General features: G+C 32.2%; 1 protein-coding gene across 1 annotated transcript; it reads right to left on the bottom strand.

Moving 5' to 3' along the window:
- Window positions 1-11,605: 11,605 nt before the first annotated feature.
- Window positions 11,606-12,996, bottom strand: LOC129290026 (UPF0481 protein At3g47200-like). Its single transcript, XM_054926749.1, has one exon. It carries the CDS (start codon window positions 12,950-12,952, stop codon window positions 11,606-11,608), a length of 1,347 nt encoding a protein of 448 aa, XP_054782724.1. The 5' UTR covers window positions 12,953-12,996.
- Window positions 12,997-25,696: the final 12,700 nt, after the last annotated feature.

The following is a 25,696-nucleotide window of genomic DNA, read 5'->3' as shown; positions in this document are numbered from 1 at the left end:
TCGGAGCATGTCTCCCAACGTAATGTTTTTCTCTCACGTTTCAATCCTTATATCTTATTTCAAGAGAACCTTGACACTTGTAATGTTGGGATTGGTTGTTCAAACGCTTCAATCCTACTTGCTATTAAGGCGGGGGGGCAACAATTTATAAAGGTGGGGATGAAAGAACAAAATGCGTGGATCAAAATCAATTTATAGTGATGAAGAGTAAAGGAATCGCAGCAAATTAACGATAAAGCTTTCCTTTTGCTTTATTTTTTGAGGGAGTGCTCCAATAACATTTACGCACGTAGATGCATGGCTTTATACTTGTTATACAAAGGCTATTATAAAACATGTAACTAAATTGATTAACTGGCCAACCTTAATTCGTGAACAAGGTTTTTAAGAATCTCCTCTCTTCATTTCTCCTTTTCTCTTCTTTTTTAAGAAGGAAAAAATGAATTACTGAAGAAATATTCTTCCGATATGCATGTGATCTTTTGTGCCAATCTTTATTTTGGAGTAAACTTTGTCTGTTGTTGCTTCAGTGTTGCAATAGACATGGACACCTCATGCTCTCTCTCTCTCTCTCTCTCTCTCTATATATATATATATATATATATTCCTTTCTTTTCTCTTTGAAAAATGATATTTAAGGGCACTATGAAAATATTAATTACAGTAAATAATTCTAAACTTTTAAAATTTCAAAAGAGGACTATGATTTTTGGTTAAAATTAAAATCTCTTCTGTGAATTTTTAGTACTCATTCTATATTTTTAGTGTATATTTTTTCAAATTTTTAATGCTTATCTTTCACGGTTTAAGCGCTTAGCTTAAGCATTTTCAGCCATTTTTTCAAATTTTTCTGTAGTATTTTTAGATGTTTTTAATACAAATGAAGAAACTTTAATTTTCTTTTCTGTTGGTTTTTTTTTTTTAGGGAGCGCCCCAATGATATTCACGCACATAAATGGCTTTATATACACTTGTTATATAAAGGCTATTATAAAACATGTATAACATGACATTCTAATTCATAAACTAAATTGATTAACCGACCAACCTTAATTCATGAACTAGGTTGTTTAGAATCTTCTCTTTTTATTTCCAATTTTCTCTTCTTCTTTGACAAGGAAAAAAAAATGAAGCACTGAAGAGATCCTTTGTGCCAATCTTCATTTTGGAGTGAACTTTGTCTGTTGCAATAGACATAGACTCCTCATGTTTGCTCTCTCTCTCTCTCTCTGTGTGTGTGTGTGGATAGATATTCCTTTCTTTCCTCTTTAAAAAATATGATATTTAAGGACACTATAAAAATATTAATCACAGTTAAAAATTCTAAATTTTTAAAATTTCAAAAGATGACCATGATTTTTGGTTAAAATTAAAATATTTTATGTGAATTTTTTCAGTACTTATCTTCTATATTTTTAGTATATGTTTTTCAGATTTTTACTAATCATCTTTCACTGTTTAAGAACTTATCTTAAGCATTTTCAACTAGTTTTTCAATTTCTTCCATTGTATTTTTAAATGTTTTTAATGCATAACTTCCACGTTTTCAATACTTAATTTTTATTCTTTTAAATACTGTAAACATGAAATACGAATATTAAAATCATCTAACATATAACTGCTAAAAAATTGGAAAACTGAATACTAATATTAAATATGCTAAAAATAACTATTGAAAGTTTGTAAGATCAAAACTACTGGAAAAATTAGAAAAAAATTGATTTCAGCCAAGGACCTTAACCCTTTTTTCTTTGAAATTTCAATATTTGAAGGTCATTTTTTGATTGTTCATAGGCATATCCTCTTATTGGAAACAATTTTATTTGAGGTATGATTAGTCACTAATTGTGTGGATATCTCTTTTAGTGGGAATTCAAATATTAGTTTGTCATATTATGGAGGACTAATCCTTTTTGTTAAACTTAATTGTCATTGGTAAATTAATATTCTTAAGGTCCTTAAATGTCTTTTCTCTTTCTCCTTTCTCTTTCTCTTTTTCATTTTTTGACAAATAAGCAAAGTACACGTGCTAAATTGTTCAATACAAGCTGTCAAATATTGAGTCAATATTTGGTCATATTCATCCCTGGTCTGCGAAGTGCAAATCAAATTTAAATTACTATATATTTGCATCATATCACTAATTAACCTCCACTTTGGCACATTATTTATTTGACATGTTTCTGTTTCAATTTAAATCGATAAAAAACAAACCAAGAAATTATGTGCTCGGCCCTAATAAGGAAGGCCGAGGAGACTCCTAAAAGGCCTAATGCAGTCACCTTCGACACTACTAAAACAGAGGAGATCTTTGATTTCTTACTCAAGGAGAACTTCATCTCGCTGCCTGCTAACCACAAGATTCCTTTAAAAGAGGAGCAGAGAGGGAAGGAGCACTACAAATACTATCACTCATGGAGTCACAACACTAAGTCTTGTTGGGGCTTTGAGAACATCATCCAAAACCGAATCAATAAAGGGGTCCTTAAGTTCTCGAAGGAGAAATCTACGGTTGTAGATGAGGATCCATTTTCGCCATTTGCCACAGTAAACATAATGGAGATAAACTCCAACAGATGGTGAACCTGGAGAAATAATGGTAGGCAAAAAGATGGGAGGCCTTAGAATGCCTGGACCAAGGGAGATGCAACTCAAGAGAGCTTGAGAACATTATGGAATCACTTGAAGGAACCTATGGGTCGATCAAACAGGAACAGCTCCTCAAGATGGGACATTGTCCTAGAAGGTCAAAACATGAGAAGCTTGAACAGATCTAAGGTGGTTTGGGACCGCCTGGGAGAAACTACGGGCAGTTTAAAGATTGATAACCAGCAGACAAAAAAGTAGAATAGTAAATGACCCTCAAAATGGGACATTAGTCTAGGGGGATTGCTTATGATGGAACTGAATGGGTTTAAACTAGTCTAGGATCATTTAGGAGAGCCATCTAGCAAATTTAACTGCTTCATCAAGTACTTAGCACCGTCAGGAGCAGGTGAACTTTTCACAGGGACACTGTCGGGTTAGGATGTAGGCCCCGATAGTTTGCCATTAACACTATCAGAAAGTACTATAAACTTCCTTTAAAACTAAAGGTTGGTTTGGAGGGGTTGTTTATGATGGAACTAGATGGGTTTAAAGTGGTCTGGGATCATCTAGAAGAGTTATCTGGTAAATTCGACTACTTTGTCAAGTACTCAACATCGTCAAGAGCAAGTGAACCTTTCACAAGGACACCATTGGGTTGGGATGTAGGCCCTAATGTTTTGCTATTAACACCATCAGAAAGCGCCACAAAGATTCCTTCAAAACTAAAGGTCGCTAAGAGTTCGAGCAAGTTTGTTACACCACCTGGTAACATGCCACCTTTGAAGTAAAGAATCATGAGGCACAAAAGTTCCTAGCTGCCTTTACTAGAACTCATAAATGACGTCTTCAGTAAAAGCAGGCCGCACAAAGATACTTTAAGCAGTAGAAGGCTGAGGTGTACGAAGGCTTTGACGTACAAAAAACTAACAAGTTCAAGAGGAAGTTTATCAAGGATCAGGATAAGGGGAGCGAGAATGAAAAACTAGTATAATGGGACCATTCACGTCAGGGAGATGCCTCTTAATCTCTGCTGCATGGTTTTATTAATGCTACCTTTCCAATTTTGGTCTGCCACTAGTACGACTTAAGATGGGTCTGAGCAAGACAACTTCGTGGCAATGTACACGAGTCCATATCGATATTGCTAGATGGAACCTAAGGAGGATAAGAACCTGAATTAGAAAAGATGTAGATATAGAAGGGGAAGGTAGTGGAGCTCGTTTGCTAGGTTACTCTACAAGCTATAGAAGGAAAGCCTAAACGAGCTATCCTAGAAAAGCCAAGTGTTAAGATGAATCAGTACCTGAAGCCTTTGTACATTAAGGCATACTTCAATGAGAAGCTGATGACCAAGGTACTAGTGGACAATAGCTCAGCAATAAATATACTGCTAGCCCACATGATGCTTAAAATGGGGTGAGAAGAGCGAGACCTGATGCCAACAGAGATGTCTATAATAAGATTCACCATGATTGCTTTTAAGGTCTTTAGTGTATTACCATTGCAGGTTAATGTCAGGATAAAATCCTCTCTAACAGCTTTTTTCATGATTAGCACAATAATATAATATCAAGCCATGCTAGATCGAGACTGAATTCATGCCAATGAGTGCGTACCTTCTTCCTTACACTAAATGCTTCTTATATGAAAAGCGAAAGAGGTAGAAATAGTCTGCAATGAGGATAAACCCTTTATAATGCTCACTGACTTTGTGGATGTAAGGTACTATGATGTTAAAGTGGGTCTGTTCACATTTCAAAGGGCACAAGAGGATCTAAACAGAGCCCTTCCATATAAAACAAAAATGCGTGCTATCGTGCCTTTAACATTATAGAGGTATGAAACCATCATAGAATTGATGGATGATTAAGTTAGACTACACAAAGGTTGTGGTAGCCGCGACCATTCATAAATTATGGTTGCATAATATGTAAGAGAGATTGGAAGACTACGAACCCAAGACTCTTGGGATCGAGGTCATATATGAAGATGAAACCCAAGAAATAATGCAACTGCATGAGCTAGATCCTGTACCTTTAAAGTTTGAATACATAACCCCAGAGGTGCGAGATTCACTGGAAGAAGTAAACCTCAGGTTTCCAGAAGAATCGAGGATCACCTTTGTTAGATCACTATTGAATGAAGAACAAAAGAATGCCTTTAAGAAAGTGTTACAGGAATTCAAGGATTGCTTTACGTGGGATTATAATGAAATGCCAGGGCTAGTGAGATAGTTGGTTGAACACAAGCTTCCTATAAAGTCGAATTATAGACTGCATTAACAACCTACTAGGAGGATGTTAGTTGAAGTGGAGCTATGAGTAAAAGAGGAGATCAAACTCATCCTACGAGCTAGATTTATACGACCTTACAGACACACTCAGTGGCTCTCAAACATAGTCCCAGTAATCAAGGAACATGAGAAGCTATGATTTTGTGTAGATTTTCGAAATGTAAACTCAACTATACCTAAAAATGTGTATGCAATGCCTATTGCAAACAAGTTGATAGCTGTTGGGGCCGGGAATGCATTATTAGCACTTGTGGATTTTTTCTCAAGATATAATCAAATATTTATCACTAAAGAGGACATTCACAAAACTGCTTTTAGGTGCTCAGGCTCTATTGGGATTTTTGAATGGGTAGTCATGCCACTCGATCTGAAAAATGTTAGGGCTACTTATTAATGGCCTATGAATGTTATCTTTCATGATATGATAGAAAAACATTTGGAGGTATATATAGATGATATAATGATCAAATTGAAGAACGCACACAATCATATCGAGCATTTAAGGATGAGCTTATTCTAAATGAAGGAAGTAAGCCTTAAATTAAATTTGCTTAAGTATGCATTTGGTATAACTGTAGGTAATTTCCTTGAATTCCTAATCCACAGAAGAGGATTGAGGTAGACTGGAATAAAGCATAGGCTATTATGGAAGCAAAGGCACTAACCAATAAGAAAGAGCTTTAAAGGTTTCTAGGCCCAGTCAATTATTTCAGGCATTTCATTTTGAATCTGGTAGGGAATACGAATGAGTTTTTTGAGCTTTTGAAACTTAAAGATGCTGAGAAATTTGCCTGCATCGAACACCATTAGGCAGTCTTTAACAGAATTAAAGAACACTTGATGAGGCCCTCGGTCTTAGTAGCCCCAAGAGAGAACACCCCATTTTTATTGTATTTAGTTTCCACCGCCACGTCCATAGGATGTATGTTAGCCCAAACTATTGATAAGGGATGTGAGTAGGTGGTTTATTATTTAAGTAAATATTTGACTCCCGCAAAGACTAGATACTCAACTGTGGAGATAGCATGTTTAGCACTGTATTATGCTTGTACCAAATTAAGGCATTATATAATAAATGTAGTTGTAAATGTGGTCTCGAATTCTAATTTAATTAAGTATATGCTTAATCAGCCAATCATGACAAGCTATATAGGGAAGTGGAGCTTGGCCCAAGTAGAATTTTCATTAATATTCTTGCCCTAAAAATCAGTAAAGGGCCTAGCATTAGCAAATTTCTTGGCTGATCACCCCTCAGCCGGCCTCCCCGAAGACAAAAGAGAATTACCTGCATTCTTAGTAGATCCGGGGCTTTAGGTGCTCAAGTTTGATAGGTTTAGCACCGAATAAGAATTTGGGACCAGAATAGTAATAACTTCTCCTACTGGAGTAAAAACCATCTTATCTCTACAATTAGATTTTGAATGCACTAACAATCAGGCTGAATATACAGCACTACTCACAAGGCTCAAAATACTTCAAGAAATGAAGATCCACGATGTAGTTATAGAAGGAGATTCTCAGTTGGTCATCAAACAATTAGTTAATGAGTAAAGTGTATGAGCCCAACTTTAGTTATGTATTATGCTGGGGCTTCTTAGATCTTGGAAGAATTCAACACTGTAATGTTGATACATGTTTCCCGAGCTTAAAATTGGGAGGCCAATGAACTAGCTCAAATAGCATCAGAGCTAAAGTTGTCACCCAAACTCACTAGAAAGATAATTATGGTAGAACGAAAAAAGCATCCTTTAGTTTCTCAGCATGCTTTGACAGTATAGTATGGTGCAATCTCACAAGAGTTAGCTCAAGATTGGCAGGATGATTTCAAAAGTTATCTATAAAATCCCAGCCAATGATATCCATACAAAATAAGGATACACGCCTGTGTATTAGATAATGCAAAGCTTTTCTTTTGAGATGGCATGTGCATTGTCCAATGCTTTATTAGCTACCTCTAGCTCAGAATTCGTATTACCCTCTTTAGCCTGTGCAAGCTCCTTTTCAGCAGCTGTCAATTGATGCCTTAAGTCAGCTACCTTGGCCCATAGTGAATGGGGATTATCCACCCAAGGAGCGATTTCTTGGGCTCTATCATTGGTAGCAGTTGTTCAAGCCTTGGCATCAAGACACTCATCCCTAACAGATTAGCTATTTGTTAAATAGTCTGAAAGGAATGAGAGCTCCGTATGATAGCGGTTGATGATGCCGTAGCATTTTAGGACTTGGCTACAGAGGAACTCTAGCTCAAGCATAGGGACAGCCTTCTCCATTGCATCTATGGCCCAATCATCTCCTTGTAATTCTGCTCAAGAAGCAAAAGCGGATCTCAACTGAGTTGAAATTGAATGACCCTCCAAGCATCCAACACCACATCCATTTTAGGAACATGGATGCAAGCTAGAAGGGTGTTAGTTGGGATCGCCCTCATTGAAGCAAGCTAAAGAGAGAAAAAAGTAAGTTAGCAATAGTAATAAAAAGAAAGAAAATAGACAAGAGAAAAGAGCATAATAGATTGATACCTAACTTGGGTCTATAAGTGCTTTCTTTTTACCTATAGAATAGAGGGTACAGGTGGAGTGTGTAGCTGACTATAAAGACTTCTTCACATGACCTTAGGTGTGGTAGGCTCAGACTGGCCTCATATTGAGACACCCTGAGTGGAGGCTAAAGCGATTATCATGTTCTCTAGAATTAAAGTGCTAGTAGTTATGGGACTGGTGACAGTCACTATTGAAGGCTCTTTTAAGGGTCTTTTAGAGCCTTTAGTCTCAATACCTCCTGCTGAGCTGATAGGGAAAACCAACTCTAAGGCCTTGGTAGAGGCAACCTCCCAAACCTTATTGGCCTCGAACCTCAAGTCACTATTTAGGTTGCAATGGGAACACCCTTTTGGGTAGTAGCAGTCCTGAAACCTCTTAGGTTACTATCACCATCTAATGCTATGGCAGGTATGGCTTCTCGAACCTCAGTGGCAACCACAGGGTCTTCTATGCCTTCCACCACATCTAGGGCCACCTTGTGAGCGATCTTTCTAGGGTCTTTGAGGATTACCTCAGGAATTATAGCAAAGGCAACCCCCTGAGAATCTAGAGCTATTACAGGAATAGCAAAAGATGTAACCACTTGAGTATCTAGTATTAGCTCAGGCATGGCGGTAAAAGTGACCACCTGAGGATCTGGAGTCTAGGCCTTTAACCCTTTATGGTGAAGGGGACTTATCCTACCCTTATTGGAGTTAACTGATAGGATTATGGTATGATGATGCTTTTGTAAATGTTTTCCCTTTAGAGGAGCGGGTTCGACTAGAGGAGGAGTAGATGAAGGTTGATCCAAAAGGAGGGGTGATGTCTTCTTCCTCCTTTTAGATTCAGATAGAGGAGACGAAGCCTATTTTCTCTTGTTAAGATCATCTCCTTTATTCGGGTGGCTTAGGGGTGACTCTTCTTAGGACCGAGCTTTTTTAGGACCGAGACATGAGAAGATGCATCATCCCTCTCAATCTCTTTGACTACGGATCCTTATGAAGGGGCCATCTAGGTGTTTAAAGCAATGGGACCATCGATGTTCCCCCTCAAGAAGTTCACCAACACATGTGATTGCGTTCAATTATAGCCTATCTGGTGTGGAAAATATAAAGATTACATCAACACAAAGATTCAAAAATAGGTCAGATTACATCAAAAAAGCAAAAAAGGAAAATATAAAGAACAATACTTACTGGTATGGCTCTTTATAATGTGTCTAAAGCACTGGGGCCACTATTTGTTAAAATGGAGGCAAGCATCTCTATCTACTAGTTTCATCTTGCACTACTTTTAAGTAGTGTGTAGAACGGTTATTTGATCGATGGCCTTTCAATCTAGCAGCTCTATGTTAACTTGGGGGCAGTCCCCTGGAAATGCATTGGCTTAACTCGAACTACCTCACCACCATTTGAAAGTGATATGACTCCAAATAGACCTTTAGGGATTTGGAGGAAGAGCTAGTGTACATTTTTTTGGGAGTTATGGTTGATAGAAAAACCTCATCCTTTAGCAATGAGGTGGGCTTGTTCTTTCAATTGACCAGGAATTTATACCAGGTAGGGAGGTGGCGGTCTATATTAAATGGCTTTAAGGTCCTTCACAAGACCAGCTCTATCGAAAAAAGAACTTAAAGAAGTTCTTCAACTTGTCTAAAGGATGAGCATATTAAGGACTTCTTTATATCATCATATAGAGGGCATAGAAACATTATCCCCAAGGCTAGTTGGTTGCCACCAAGGAGGGACTGAGCAATCTATAGGTGCAGTTGCACGGGCTTTCCTCTTCCAAGGGGTAGGATCCATTAGCTCAACAGGATCCAAATAAAAACCAGATGCTTTATAGGGGTGACAGGCTTGTTAGTTGGTTTATCAGAGAATAGCTCCATGATCTTCATATAGGATCCAACACCCCTAATCTTATTCTCCAGGTTGGTAGAAAGGGTGATATAGGAATCATGCCTTTTAGGGATAGCAAAGAAGTTCTCCTCCCTGGTGATTGGTAGCCCCAAATACATGAATACATCCCATAGCGTGATCGACATGGGACTCAGTTTGAAGATAAAGGTATTATAGCCTGGCACCCAAAGACTCAGAAAGGCTATTAGTAGGTTGATCGAAATGTTGACGTCCGCCAATGAAAGTTGGATGAGGTCATAAAGACCTATCTCTCTTCACTATTGCTTGTGGGTCTACCTCAAGCATTTCACCTAGTTGGTTCGAGCATAGGGAGATTGAGGCTAATTCTGAAGCTTTTGACAAGATGATTCGGTGAACAGTGAAGTCATCCAGGCTAGAATTAGGTTGTGGACTAAGGTCAACGGCCATGGATTTGGCTGAGTGGGAGCAGTCACTTTAGAGAGGTTGAGAGAAATCGTCAGATACTCAATATCACTCTTGTTGGTGATTTAAAAGCTCTAGAGAGAGGCACTAGAAAGACAATAAACAATCAGCATTTTTACCCCTGATAAAATATAAGGGCCAAACAAAAAGTGAGAAGCTTACTAAAAGGAGATGGAATCATGGAATGATGAGTCCTCCTGAAACAGAAATAGAGAGATATCAAAATAAGAACCTAATCTAGAGGAAATATGAGTTTAGTAATAAGATATGTACCGTCCTCAATCCTCCTAGTGAAATAACAGGATTCTTGATGGTGACCAAGGAATCAAGTAAACTTCCAACAGAAGTGCTAGATAGAGCAGCAGAGGTGGCGGCGGCAATAGAGGAAGCCATTTTTAAGCAAGCGGATGAACAAAGCAAGGGGCGTAAAAGCTTAAACTATAAGAAATGGCAAGAAGGGTAAGAGAAATAACTAGAAAAAGAAATAAGCTTATATTAACAAAGGGTGCTTAAAGACGAAATGACGTTTCAGTTTTTCAAATGTGCCATGTGGCTTATGTTATCAACTACTGGCACGCGAGAGGTATTGTTTGGGTTAAAATATAAAACATCGCTCGCCAAAGCATTGGATAGGTAATAAAGCTATTTTGATTGAGTGACTGAAGAGTCAAGCCTAATCAACAATCTAAATAGAAGGGTTGGCCTTGAGCTCAATAAAAAGCCATGACAGGATGAGCACGCTGAAATCTCGCTAGTTGCAAACCTTGGACCATTGGCACATAAAGACATGATCCCAGAATCTGTGAGAGCAGCGTCATCATGCCCAAGTATCTCGGTGAGAAGGGTTAGTCGCCATAAATGAAAGACACTGAGTAAAGACCTTGCCATGAATTTCACGGGATCCCTGATTCTTCCACTTAATGTTCTAGGTCTTAAGGGAAAAAATACCGCCAATTTGACACTATAAATAGGATACCAAAGCACAGAAGAAAGGCAGTCAACATTCAATAAAGACTCGCATTCTGCACTCATAGCTTTTAGGCTTATCAGTTAGTTTTTATCTTTAATTTTGACTTATAATTTTTTCACATTTCAATAATAATCCAAAACACTTGTTCTACTAAGTCTTGCATATCTTTTACATCCAAGTGAATTGTGGTAATGGAGCCCGGGACCTTTTTGTTATCAATTGAAACTCAATATCTTTGGCACACTTGGTAATCCGGCCAACACTTATAAACCTTTTTCTTATGAGGCTCCCTAAGATTTGGGACTAATAATAATAATAATTCACTCTATGCCATGGTACAATGAAATTACCAATGGAAATATCAATATAATGAGCACAAGTCCAAATAGAAAATATATCCTAAAAGACTAGCATATTAGGTAAAATAGCATGTTATGTGTGAACTAGAGCCTTACAAGAAATTTGAAGTTTATAAGTTCAAGGAGCTTTTTTACCTAACATGTTAGTCTTTTGAGTTCCTTAAATTTATAGATTCCACTTTTTTTGCTAAACTCTAACTCAGATGATATATTGTTATTATTATTATTTTAGTACAACATGTTTCTATGCCATTAAACATAGAAACATGTAATTCAATACGTTCATGTTCCATGTAAGCATAATATATAATTTTTTTTTAAAGTCAGATGATATATATGAAACTGCAATAACTTACATTTTATTAGCCATTATTTTATCAGCAATCAATAAAAAAAAGAAAAGGAAAAAATAAATTAAATTAAAGAAACCCCTTTCACCCATTCTAAATAGGCTTTTATAGGGGAAAAAACAGAGAAAACAATCACACGAATTAGATTCAAACTTTGAGAGTTGTACAAGATCTTTGGACCTACTTCTGAAATAAGGCGATGACAGAACAGACTGCCTGGATTAAGGTGAGGAAGAGCAGCAGAATTGCAGCAACTAAAGATGCTATCTTCCATGGGGTCCTCAAGTATTCATGCCTAAAGATTGCTTTATACTTGTTAGTACGTTTATCATAAAAGTCGTTCAAGTCTTCACACAGTTTGACATAATCATGATTTGAACTTATTGGGACAAAATTCCTGCAGAGACCATTAACCATGAAAGCCACCGCGTTATTATCACTCAGAAAGTTCTTTATGATTTTCTTCTGAACAAGCAATTCAACATCTTTCTCAGTGTCTATAAGATGATCCCAGAAGACTATGTTATCAGTCACGTAGCTTTCATATGGATGGTGACACTGCTCAAATGCAATCACATTTCTGATCATAGTCTCAGTCCAATCAGTTATCGTGAAACATGGTATTTTCAGCTCCCCATCATCATAGTGCACATCTGCCATACCATGGTGATTTTTAGCCTTAAATTTAATCCCTGCTTCACGTAGTTGACTGGCACTACATATAAGCTTCACTGGTGGTGATTGGCTTTGTTCACCTTTTTTTAATTTATGCGGCAAGTAAAACATCCTTAGAATGTCATTCAGGTGATAGACTTCAGAACATGTAAGGTATTGTTGTTCAAAATGCTCGAAGGTAAGATGGAGTCGAGCTTTCTTGGCACCTGCATAGCACAGCAACTCTGATGTCCTGAAATTCTTGTATGCAAGCTTAACAAACGAAAGCCTTTTAAAGCCGAAGCCACTGGGAAAAGCTAGTTTGAATAGGCCCTCAAGAACAAAAAATGGTAACTGGTTTTCAAGTAAAATCAAATCTAGCATTATATACCATCTACGCCATGGTTTTGCAGCCAAAGGGTCTTTATCTAATGGATGCTTAAACTCAAGAAAGAACTCAATGATGAAGCAAGCATCGGTTAGAATCATGTTCACAAATTCATCGCTTTCCATTGCTATGGTCTCCGAATAACAGCATCGAATCTTGCCTTCCCAAGCTCTCAATTTTTCAATATACTCGACTGAATTCTCGTGCGTCCGCTCCATAAATTTGTGCAGGTACTGCAATTTGAGCTCCTTCGTTGATTCCAATCTTTCGTCTCTGTGGTGAAATGGGCCAATGGAAACCAAGGCCGGAGTGTAGGCGTCTTCATTCACTTTCCGAAGTTTTGGTGGCACTCGGTAGATGTAGCAGCTTGAAACTAAGGGAAGCTTCTTGTCAGCTATCAAGGAATCTTGTTCTTCATTTTCTGTGCCATCAATTGAAAGACTAGAATCTATCGACTCCATTATCTTCATTTTCTGTGTCTTCATCTTTTGATAATACGTACTCACTAAAGTATGTGAAGATAAAAGGGTTATATGGTAGATTGTTCTGAAAGAAGGAAAAAACAGAAAGTAAATGCACACATTTTAATACTTTATATAGAAAATGAACATCATAATTTTTTTCTTTATCAAAGGCCGAAAAAAACTAATGCTTCAAACAGATAAAAATTCCCTGAATTTCGATAGCTGTCTATAAAGTTTTATGAATTTAAGATAATATTAGCCATTCATTGAACAAACTTTCATGAGCGAGTCATCTAACAAAAGAAATGGTACTTTGGTTGAGCCACTAAGTGGTTTCAATGCAATATTAATTGGTAATCTATTAAAAAAAAAGATATTCTCTAATTCTTTATTTTGGGCACATAAAACAGCAAATTCGTTCATAAACTATAGGTTTAGGAGTGTTTGTGACTCTAAACTCAATTTTTTATGCAATATTTTTATTTAATTTTTAAAAATGGTACAATCCAGATTCTAATGTTAACAAAAATTAACTTTGACTGTTATTTAACCAAAAAATAATAGACAAAACCTTACCAATTACCCAAAAAAGAACCAATAAAATTTTCTTGGTCCTTTTTTTTATAATTTTGGGTCCTTTATTATAATTTTTGATATTTTTATCTATCATTTTTTGATCAATTAACGATCAAAGCTAATTTTTATCAACGGTAGGAGCTAGATTGCACTATTTTTAAAAGTTGAAGGAAATGTTGCACCAAAAATGAGTTGGGTTTCCAGACATTCCTAGACCTATAGTTTAGTCATATTTGTTATCCTTTTTCTCCCAAACTATCACGCTTGATTGCATGCGCACTTTTTTTTTCAAATAATTAATATGAATAACTAAGTTAAATAATATCTTTATATCAATTACTTATCTAGCTCCTATAATTAAGACCAGAAAGATTATAAACTCATCACTGTCACTTATGATTTGGCAGCGTAGTGATAAGTAATATGATGCATGCACGCAGGAGTGTTGGTGAGTTTATAAGTGGTAGTGATGATTCTGTTTATTCATCAACTTCTATCTACATGTTTGATATTGAGTGATGGAATGGAAGAATAAGATGAAAAATAGAACAAAAAAATTCAAAATTAGTGAAACAATGTTAATTAATTACATAAATTTCATGAATTACAAGAAAATAGACAACTAACCGTATACTTTGATCAATGCAGCCCGGAAACTGAAGTGTAGAGCTAATCCTCAAATGTTGATTAACCAGCTCCATTCTAATTTATATAGCAAATTGATTCATTCTTTTACAATGTTGTCCGGAATCTTCCTTTTCTTTTTATTATTCTCTTTTTCTTGTCTTCTTCGATAAGAGAACAGAAAAAGTACTGAATCGTTCTTGAGGGTACGTAATAAGCTAAAAATGTTACTACCAATTTCTTTGTTCAACTCTGCTTTTAAGAGACGTTCTTCTAATATGCAAAATCTTTTGTGCCATTTTTCATTTTAGAATAAACAGATCTGTTGTTACTACTGTACATTTCGTGAGATTTAGACTCCTCAGGTTTGAGAAAGAATATATTGTTGAAAATTATTTCTATATATTTGTTGTCATGTTCTGCGTTCGCATTTATTTGGTGCTCATCAGCCCAAAAACTGATCTGGGTCTTTCAATTTATCTTAAAATAATCTCTGTCATTCATTTTAAATTAATTTTGAAGTGTTTTTAATATTATATTTATTAAAATTAAAATTTATAAAAAATTTAATATTAAATTTAGATTTTCTTCAATGCTGATCAAGCGATGAGCATGATTTTTATCAAGTTTTTTTTTTAATAATTTCATTCATCATCAATCTAGCCAGTACAAATTTAGTGACAGACTAACGTAATATTCAAATTTTTTAATTTTATAGTTTGACCATTCAAATATAGTTTAGATAGTATAGATATAATCTAGATAATTTAATTTAATATTAAAAATTTTATAATTTTTACAAATTGACTATCTAAATGTATCATAGATAGTATAGAAAAAAGCTTCAAGCCAGAAAAGTCCAAATCTCATCAAAGGTGATGAGTAATATGATGCTAATCCCTTGATGAGTATCAAAGATAGTCTAGATTTAATATTAAATTTTTTTATAATTTTTATTTTATTAAATACAATATTAAAATTTTTTATAATTTTTATGTTGTTGCTACTGTGCATTGCGACATTTAGACTCTTTAAGTTTAAGAATATAGAAAAAATAATAACAAAATCTCTTTAAAATATATAAATAATAATTTAGTCCTTCAAAATGTCATAATTCAACTGAAGTCCCTTTGGACTTTTCTGTTATTAATGAATTTATATAAATTACCAAATTATCCTCATTGAAAATAAATGATTCACAAGTTTTGTTTAAATATTCACAAATTTTATTTTTATATTCACAACAATGCAATAGCAAATAATGAATTTAACATGTGAAATTGTGCTTTGTTGTTCCATTGTTGTGAATATAAGAAGGAAAGTTGTGAATATTTAAACAAAATTTGCGAATCATTTATTTTTAACAAGGACAATTTAATAATTTATATAAATTCATTAATGACAAAAAAGTTTTAAGGGACCTCACAGAAATTATGGCATTTTAAGATATTAAATTATAATTTATATATTTTTAAAAATTTTTATTGTCATTTTCTCAAGAATATATTGCATATGGTGTGTCTGCCCTCCCTGCGACTTCTTTTTTTAACTTTTTCTTTTTGACTCTCTCTCTCGGGGTGGGTGGGTGTGTGTGTGGTTCCTTTTCCTTTTGTCAAAGAACACTAATACACGCTAGAATCATACAAGCTCTCAATTAGTGGCTTGATGTTTTGTTATGTATATGCAAGGACAGATCTATGTTTAGCCTCATGGAGGCGGCTGCCCCCCGCTGAAACCAATGAAATCTTTTGTTTATAATAAGGGCAAAATTTCATTTTCCCCCTCCATAAAATTGTCATTTGCTCTGCCCCCAAAAATGTTTTTGCTCTCGCAGCACTCCAGTTTTTTGTTTAAAAATTTTAGTTTTCGTGCATGAAAACTGATCCAATCAAGGAAGCTAATGCTATTTGTATTGCTAATTTTATAGTAGGTACAGATATCAATTTGAGCAACTAATAAAAATGTTGGTTCATATTATATAAATATAAAAATATATTAAATATTATACAATATTTTTCTACTTATCAAAATAAAATAATCTTTATTTTTTAAGGGATATTAAGGTCAAATTTTTTTTAATTTTTAATTTCTACTCATTCATACTTAAAGTAACACTTTTTTTTTAATAGTATAAGAAGTAAAATTGAAAAACTATCTTTAATTCTTTATATTGAAAATATTTATTCTAAAAAAGCATGGATATGATTCTTTTCATCAAGAAAGAGAATCAAATATGATATAAATAGCTACTCCATTTATCCTAATTTATAAAACACTTTAAGACAAAATTACACATATCAATAAAAGTCATTAAATAATTTTACAACTTTATTTTTTCAAAACAAAAATGTAAATTTTTAAAAATATTATTTATTTAATACTCCATTTGTGAAAGAATATTAAGAAGAAAATATAATGGAAATGGTAATATTGAAAAACTATCATTAAGAAAACTTTATTTTTATCAAAATATTTTATATTTTAGGACACCAAATCTTCTTCAAAAATGTAGTTTTTTTATATTTTAAGACACTAAATCTCCCTTAAAAGTGTATTATAATTTGTGATAAAGGTGGTATTAGTTATTTTATCATTTACAATATATTTTTGTGCTTATATTAAGATGATTTTATTTTTTAAGCTATTATCAGCTATTTTATTGCTTCTTATGTATTTAATTTCATGATTTTATTTTTTATTAATTTAATAAATAATTTAAATATATTTCAAAATATTAATATTTATCTTCTATAAATTTTGCCCCGAATAATAAAATTTTCTGGGTCCATCACTGTGCATATGATGGTCGGAGTTTCGAAGGAGGATAGATCAAATTCAAATTACCCCAATCACTGCAAGTTTCATTTTTGTATTTTTATTAACCACGTGTTTGGTGAATGTTTGCGATTATCTCACGGGATAAGAGTGAAATTCACTTATTTCTTTTCTTTTTTTTACATGATATTATAAAATCATAATTAAATTTTTTTAGTAAATGTTAATAGTGATGATCAATTATGCTTTAATTTTTTTTAAAACGAAGCGGAAAAAAGATTGTGACCATAAAAATGTAAAAAATAAAGTTATATTTTGAAAAATAAAAAGAGAGAATTACAATCAGGTCCTGCATATAGAAATTAATTGCTGAAAAGTCCATTGACAACTGAACTAAATTGCATGAACAATAATTAATTTAATTTAGTTGTCAATAAAACTTATAATAATTAATTTCCTTGAGTGGAACTTCAATGTAATTCTCCCAAAAAACCATTGGTGGGTCCCACAATTATTGTTGATTATACTGTTTTTGAACAGTGAATTATTTCCAATAAAAGAATTCCATTGGTAAATTAAAAAAACTTCGAATTTTTGTACAAATTTTTTTACTTTTGTACTGCATACTAAAAATATAAATCTCTTATTTTATTTTTGAACTTATCTCCTGTGAAAAAATTAAAAGATAATTTGAAAATTATATGATGACCACAAAAACTAAAAGACATCACAAGTATACTGGTCGTAATTGAAGCTAGTGATAAATTAAAGTTGATCCCTAAGAAAATTAATTAAAATAATGATTAGAAATTAAAGTTTTAAATTCATTCACGTTAAGTTAATAAAACTTGAAATTGATTTTAGAATAATTAAAATAAAAATATTAAAAGTGATCAATTAAAATAACTTTTAATCCTCAAACAAGCTAACGTCAACCAAGAGAAGAATGTTTTAGAGTCCTAATTTCTTATTTACTTCCTAACCCTCTCATTACCACATTAATCGTCTTGAAGCTCAATTTCGATAATCCAAGAATTTAAATTAATCCAAAGTATCTTTTGATTACTAAAGACCCTAATTAATTCAATTAAATCAAAATATTACCTTAATTAATTAATTGCATTAAATACCCTAACTCATGAAGATTACCTAAGTTCATTAGATACATTCTTGTTCCAATGATAAATTAGCTAAACTAATTCTAGGCTATTAGTTCTCAAGGTTTAATTTAAATAGAGTTAGTAATTTGAGCTAAGTTTGATAGGCTAACTCTAACCCGCCCAAAAAATTTAGGGTCTGTTTGGTTCGAGGGGAGGGAAGGGGAGGGGAGGGGAGGTGAGGGGAGAGGAGGGAAGGGAAGGGGAGGGGGAGGAGGGGGAAGGGAGGGGAGGGGAGCTCCCCCCCAATTTGGAGGGGAGGCTTTGGAGGGGAGGGGAGGGAAAATTTTAAAAATTTCCCCTCCCCTCCTCCTAACCAAATGAGGGGAGGGGAGCGGAGGGGCTCCCCTCCTCCTAACCAAATGAGGGGAGGGAAGAGGAGCCCCTCCCCTCCCCTCCCCTCCCCCCGAACCAAACGGAGCCTTAAGGTCAACCTCAAAAAAATAATTTTTTAATATTTGTGCCTATTTGGGCTACCCTAATAGGCTCATAAAAATTCAGGCCAAGCCAAATCGGGTTCGGGCTTAGCCCCAAATACTTGAATAAAAAATAATATTTTAAAAAATACATACAATATAATAAATATTTATTAATTCTTTAAGTTTTATTTTGATTTTGTACTTAAATACAATATATTTGAGTGAATTACGATAATTATTTTTTAAAAGAATTAAAAATATTTAAATTTTCATTTATTATTATTATTAATCAATAAAATATATCAAAATATTATTTAAAATATATTTTAATGTTAATTTTTATATTTTACGACCCACTTATTTTTTTAAAAAAATTTTTGAGTCCTGAACATCATTTGAGTATGTAAAAAATATATTTCATATTTTTTATAAAATAAGAGAAATAATTTTAAAATAAAAATTAAATTAAAAATAATTTTAAAAATAAAATTTGGATATGTATGAATTCTTGACTATATTACTAGATAAACATAATAAATAAAATAATATTCTTAGATAATTATTTTATTATCACCCAAGCTAGACTTGGTTAAAAATTAAGAACAAACTAGAATAAATACTCCTTATATGTAGGGGTTAAATAATATAAAAGTTGAAGAAAAAAAATAATTCTAAAAAAATAATATTTTACTCATAATTAAATAATTTTATTTTATATAATATAATGATCATTATTTTTCCCATATTCTTAAAAATAAAAAGTACAATTTACCTAAAAATTATTGAAAAATTTAAACTAATCAGGGCAATAATTTTATATTAATAGTCTAACTTTGATTGAATAGAGGTCAACTTGACCATAATTAAAATAATATATAAAATATTTATATATGACCATAATAAGAGTAATATTTAAAAAACTAAGAAACATTCAGAAATAAATTACACATAATATAACATAACAGTAATAGAGTTACTTAAGTACAAAGTTGATAAGTTATTATTTTTTTATTATTTTAAAGTCAAAATAATATTTTTTGCTTAAAAGATTTATTTAAAAATTAAAAATAATTCAAAAATAGAGAAATTTTTTTAAAAAAAGTTTCAGATATTCAGGCTAGTCTGAAGGTGTTAAAGTCAAGCTTAGCTATATAAGTTTTTAATATAATGTAGGATATTTTAAGTTTGATCCTAATAAGCCTAGCCTGAATTGAGCCCGACTTGAATAAGCTCGACTCGGTCGAATTACTGGCTCTAAATTTAAGTTTCCTCCTCCAAGCTTTAACCCAAATGCTCAAATCTCATCTAGTGATCGCCAAACACTAAACAAGAAAAAATTAACTCAAGAACAAGTAACCAAAACTTTATTTGTTAACAACTAAATGGTAAATTAAAGGTTATTTATCTAAATAGGTTTAAAGTCCTCCACAACAAAAAGATTTAACCACATATAACTGATATAAACATTGTAACAACAACAAAAAGGTTCGAATCCATCAACAAAGACAAAAAAAAAAGAACAAAAAACACTGATAAAATGAGATATACTGAAGGTTTGCTCTACTTCTTCTTAATCCTAAGTTTCAAGACTTTTCTTGTTGCTCTTCTAGGGTTTTCTCTAGTTGTAGCAGTTGAAAGATTACTCCTCATCCAAAAAAATGAGTTTTTGTAGGATATTTTCACATAGAAAATGAAGCTATGTGTTTTTGCACTTTCATCTAGTGTCATGGCACGAATGAGCAATTTTGATAAAAATTCTGACAATGCTCTGGAACTTTTTTTTTTTTTGCCTTGGAATCAGAGACCAATTTCCCTTGACTCCTTTCTTTTTTTTGCTTTAATTTTTCATGCTCCACCTATCAACAATTAATATTTATGAGTAAAATATTTGCTTACTTTAATATCCACAATTTTAAACAATTACATTAAAAATATTACAATGAATTCATATGAGGCACCTAGTTAATTTCTCTTTATAAAAGTAAGAAAATGCTTCTCATTTTCATTGATGACTTTTAAAATATAACCAAAAAAAATGTTAATTATAACACAAAATAGGGAGCCATCACTGTATAAATAAAAAATATGTTAATATAATAGCATAAAAATATAATATAAAAAATAGTTTTTATGTATTACTAATTCAGGTCAAACATGCTTTAATTTTTTTAACAAAATAAAAAAATAAGTACAATAACAGCATATTGTAACAAAAAAGTTGAGGAAAAACAATTAAATTTTTATTTAAAAAGGTGTTGGTGGGCCTCACAATTAATGTAAATTTTATTGTTATTTCATTCTTTAAACATTTAATGTCTTATATAAGATAAGATAAGATAATAAAAGAATGTTGGGCCTGGGCCCATCGTTATGTATGGGCTCCAATAGTTAAAGTTGACAACTTAGATGGGCTATAAACAGCCTCAAGTCTCCTTTAAAAAATTGCACAAAAAACTCCTCTTTTTAAAACCCAACTTGGTTGGATCAATCGGATTGCCATTGGGTGTTTGACAGGCTTAAAGCCGAATAAACATTCCTATAAAAAATTAGATAATTATTACTTCCCTATTAAATAAGATAAGCTATTTTTTTTATTTTAGAATGTTAAAAAATATGAGATATTTTTAGTTTTTTTTAATGTGCAATTAATAACTTTTTTAAAAAATGATAATAAAATCTCTTTGAATTATACAAATGATAATTTAGTTTTTAAAATGTCATAATTTCACTAAAGTCTCTAAGAACTTTTTTATCATTAATAAATTTATATAAATGATCAAATTATCCTTATTAAAAATAAAATGATTACAAGTTTTGTTTAAATAATCATAACTTTTCTTTTTATATTCGCAACAATACAAAAATAAATCACAACTTTTCATATTAAATTCCTAATATTGCTACAAGTTTTGAAAATAACAAGTAATGATCACAAATTTTATTTAAATAATCACAATTTTTTTTATATTCACAATAATGCAATAGCAAATCACAAGTTCGCAAGTCAAATTTTGGATATTACTACAAGTGTTGAAAATAACAAGTAATGATCACATGTTTTGTTTAAATAATTAAAAATTTATTTTTTATCAACAATAATACAACAATAAATCACAACTTCAAATATCAAATTCTTGATATTACTACAAGGGTAATTTGATCATTTATATAAATTAATTAATGATAGAAAAGTCTCTAGAGACTTCAGTGGAATTATGATATTTTAAAAGACTAAATTATCATTTGTATAATTTAGAAAAATTTTATTATCATTTTTTCCTAATTTTCCCCCCAAACTATCATTAATAAATATAGCGCTCAATCGTTTACTTTTAAGCAACACATCTTATTAGTTTGAAGACAATTAAATTATTTATTGAGATGTGTTATTCAATTAAAGTTTGGGCATTGTACTAAATTGAAAAATGTTGGGGCAACATTATGTAAAAATATGTTAGGATATCAGGTGCCCTATGTGTAAATTTTGAATGTAAATTTATACCTTAATGTTTAATAATTTTAACATTCAGGGGTTAACACATTTAATGGATCAAACTATAAGGACTTAATTAAAGCAAAATAAACTACAAGGACCTAATTTAAAAATGAAAAAAGCTATATGAACATGTAGATTTATTTTCCCGAAAAAAATTATTCCTTCCCATCCTATTAATAAGACCATATCTATTAGTCCTTAATACAAGATATTTTACAAAAATTCGTTAAATATTTGTAACATATTTTAAAAAATTCTCTTTGTATCTTTCACTCTTAATGGAATTTTTATTATCTGTCCCTCCCTTTCTTTTTATTGGCCAACTGTCCCTCCCTTTCTAATAAGCTACACTAGTTAAAGGATAATTTTAGACAATTGTAAAGGCATTGAACTAATTTAACTAATTTTCTTATCATCAAAAAATAGTTAACATGGCTTATAAAAATGATCAAAGGATTTTATTAAAAGAAATCAAAGAAAGTAAAGCCAGTAGGCACGCAGGCTTGGCTCATATGAGCTTTGACCCAAAAGCCTTGTTACCTAATTGGTCATTTTTTCAAGCCCTTGTTGGGCTTAGGATCGAACCTATAAACCTTTTTTTTAAAATTTTTTAATCTTTAAAAATTTAATTTTTATATTATAATATTAGATATTCTTTTTTAAAATATAAATTATAATGTTTAAAAATTTAAAATAAATAATAAAAATTTTAATTTTAAAATATAAACATATATTTTTAAGTCTACATTTGATTTAAAAATAAAAAATATTTTATTTTCTAGAGGTAAAATAAAAAAGGGCTTGAAAGGGTTTTAAGCCCATTTTTATAGGGACAGGCTTAAACGCAAGGTTATATTAAAAAACTTTAATTTTTCAAACTCAAATTCTTATAAAAATAAGTTTAAACTAGTGGACCGTCAAGCCCAAACCATATTTTCAGTCGTAAAAGGGAGTAGATATATCACTACAAGAACAAAATCAATATTATAAGGATAAGAAATAGTGATATAAAAAGACCTAAAAAAGTGACATTAAAAGTGTTTTCTATAACAGTGAATAGTGGTTACCATAATAAGTAGTCTACAAATTAAATTTATCTGTATCTCTTATATTTAGTATTGATGGATCATATTTGTGCATATAGCGAGCACAATTAGAGTAGGTCTCTTAACATAATTTTTTTCTTCCAGAAGTTTCGATCCTTAGATCTTATTTAATAAAGAGAATTTCTTTGACACTTGTGATCTTGGGATTAGTTGTTCAAAAGCTTGAAACCTTCTTGTTTTAAAAAGGGGGAAGAAAGAACAAAGTGCATGTGCGCATCAAATTATAGTGATGAACAGTAAAGCAATCGCAGCGAATGAAGAAGCTTTTCTTTTCTTTTGTTTTTTGAGGGAGTGCTCCAATAATATTCACGCACATAGATGGCTTTATACTTGTTATAAAAGGGCAATTATAAAACATGTGTAACACAACGTTGTAATTTATAAACTAAATTGATTAATTGACCAACCTTAATTCAAGAACAAGGTTGTTTAGATATTCTTCCGATGTACATGTGATCCTTTGTTCCAATCTTCATTTTGGAGTAAACTTTGTCTGTTGTTCCTTCAGTGTTGCAATAGACATGGACACCTCATGTTTGGTCTGGCCCCCCCTCCTTTCTTTTATCTTTGAAGATATTTAAGAACACTCTAAAAATATTAATTACAGTTAAAAATTTTATAATTTTAAAATTTCAGAAGAGGACTATGATTTTTGGTTAAAATTTAAATCTTATGTGAATTTTTTAGTATCATCTTTTGTATTTTTAGCACATATTTTTCAAAGTTTAGTACTCATCTTAAATTCTACAGTTTAACAGGCACTCATCTAAAGCATTTTCAGCTAGTTATTCAATTTTTTCAATAATGATTTTAAATGTTTTCAATATGCAACTTTCATGTTTTCAATACTTATCTTTGATTTTTTTTTCAATGCTATAAACATGAAATACAAGTATTAATTGAAAACATCTAACATAACTGCTAAAAATTTTGAAAGTTTTTAAAATAAGCAGTATGGGAAAAATTAAGTCAGAAAAATTTCAATTTCAGCCAAGGATCAATAGCCCTTTTATGAAATTTCAAAATTTGATGGTCTTTTGTTGATTGCTCAAAGATATATCCTTTTATTGGAGGAAATTTTATTCGATATATGATCCAACACTAAATGTGAGTATATCTTCCAGTAAGAATTCAAACCTTAGTTGGCTACATTACGAGGGGTTAATTCCTTCTACTAGATCCAACTCTTGTTGGTAAATTAATTTATTTAAGGGTTTTAAATGTCATTTTTCCTTTCTTTTTTCTCTTTTCTCTTTTTCTTTTTATTTTCCTTTTTCTTCATTTTTCGACAACTAAGCAAAGTATATGCAGGCCAGATTCCTCAATACAAGTTGTCAAATATTGTGACTCAATATTTGGTTATTATATTCATCCCTGGTCTGTGATGTGTAGATCAAGTTTAAATTACCATATATTTGCTCATGTCACTAATTAACCTCCACTTTGGCACATTGTTTATTTGACTTGTTTATGTTAATTTAATATAAACCAGTAAAAAACAAACAAACTGAAAATTTATATAATACTCTCGCTAGTCATATTTATAAGTCACTTTCAACATGTTTCACCTAGAATTAAGAAAAATCTTAAATCTCATTAACTTGATCTTAAAATTTAATAAGTTTTCACCTCTACCCCTAATAAGAATAAAAATAATTATTTTTAATAATTTTTCTAAGCATTTAATAATGGAAGAAAAGTAAAGATAAACTGTTAGGTTGTTCAAGTATGAGTAGACATAAAACGATGTGGGAAGTCCCACTTCGGATAAAGTTAGGTTTAATAACTAATATATAATAAAGATGAAGGACCCATAAACTTGAGCCTTGAGGTTTTGAGTTAAGATGTGGTGTCCTTTTACTGCTCTTGCCCATCTCTCCTCTCCCCTTATTCTTGAGTGGTCGCTCTCTATTCTTAACAAGTGGTATCAGAGTCAGGTTTCGCTCAAGATCTGTAAGCCCATTATTGTACACATATTTAAAGCCCCAAATGAGACTAGCTCTGATTGTAATAATGACTTGGGTGTGCCATACTGTTTGAAGCTCGAAAATTGAGCTGGCTCTAAAAAATAAGGACTCGGTATTTAGGATGTATTTGATATGGAGAGCTTGTGGACTCACACTTGAGGAAAGAGATTGTTAGGTTATCTAAGTGTGAGTGGACATAAGACGATATGGGAAGTCCCATATAGGATAAAGTTGGACTTAATAACTAGTATATAATAAAGAGGAAGGACCCATAAACTTGAGCCTTAAGGCTTTAAGTTAAGATGTGACGTCCTTCTATTGTTCTTGGCCGTCTATCCTCACCTCCCTTTCCCTGACGGCCGGTCCTTATTCCTAACATGAACAAAGAAAATAGTAGTATAAATAAAACCAAAATTAATCGTCTCTCTTTGCCCTATAAATAGGATTAGAGGAGTATAGGATTGGATCTGTGCTTTGATTTACTAGGATACAAATAGAGGCCCCGTATAATCAAACATCACAATGAAATTGGGTAATTAGTGTTCCTTAATCACTTATGTAAGACATTGCATAATTAATTTAAGGAATGTGTTATAAGTGATTCAATAGACATAATGAGACTCTAGATTAACCAACTAGCATCGA

Source organism: Prosopis cineraria, unplaced genomic scaffold (genome assembly GCF_029017545.1).
Source record: "Prosopis cineraria cultivar Desert tree isolate PC_DT_omini unplaced genomic scaffold, ASM2901754v1 PC13, whole genome shotgun sequence".
In the NCBI taxonomy this organism is placed as follows: domain Eukaryota; kingdom Viridiplantae; phylum Streptophyta; class Magnoliopsida; order Fabales; family Fabaceae; genus Prosopis; species Prosopis cineraria.
This window is presented reverse-complemented; position numbering and strand designations above follow the sequence as displayed.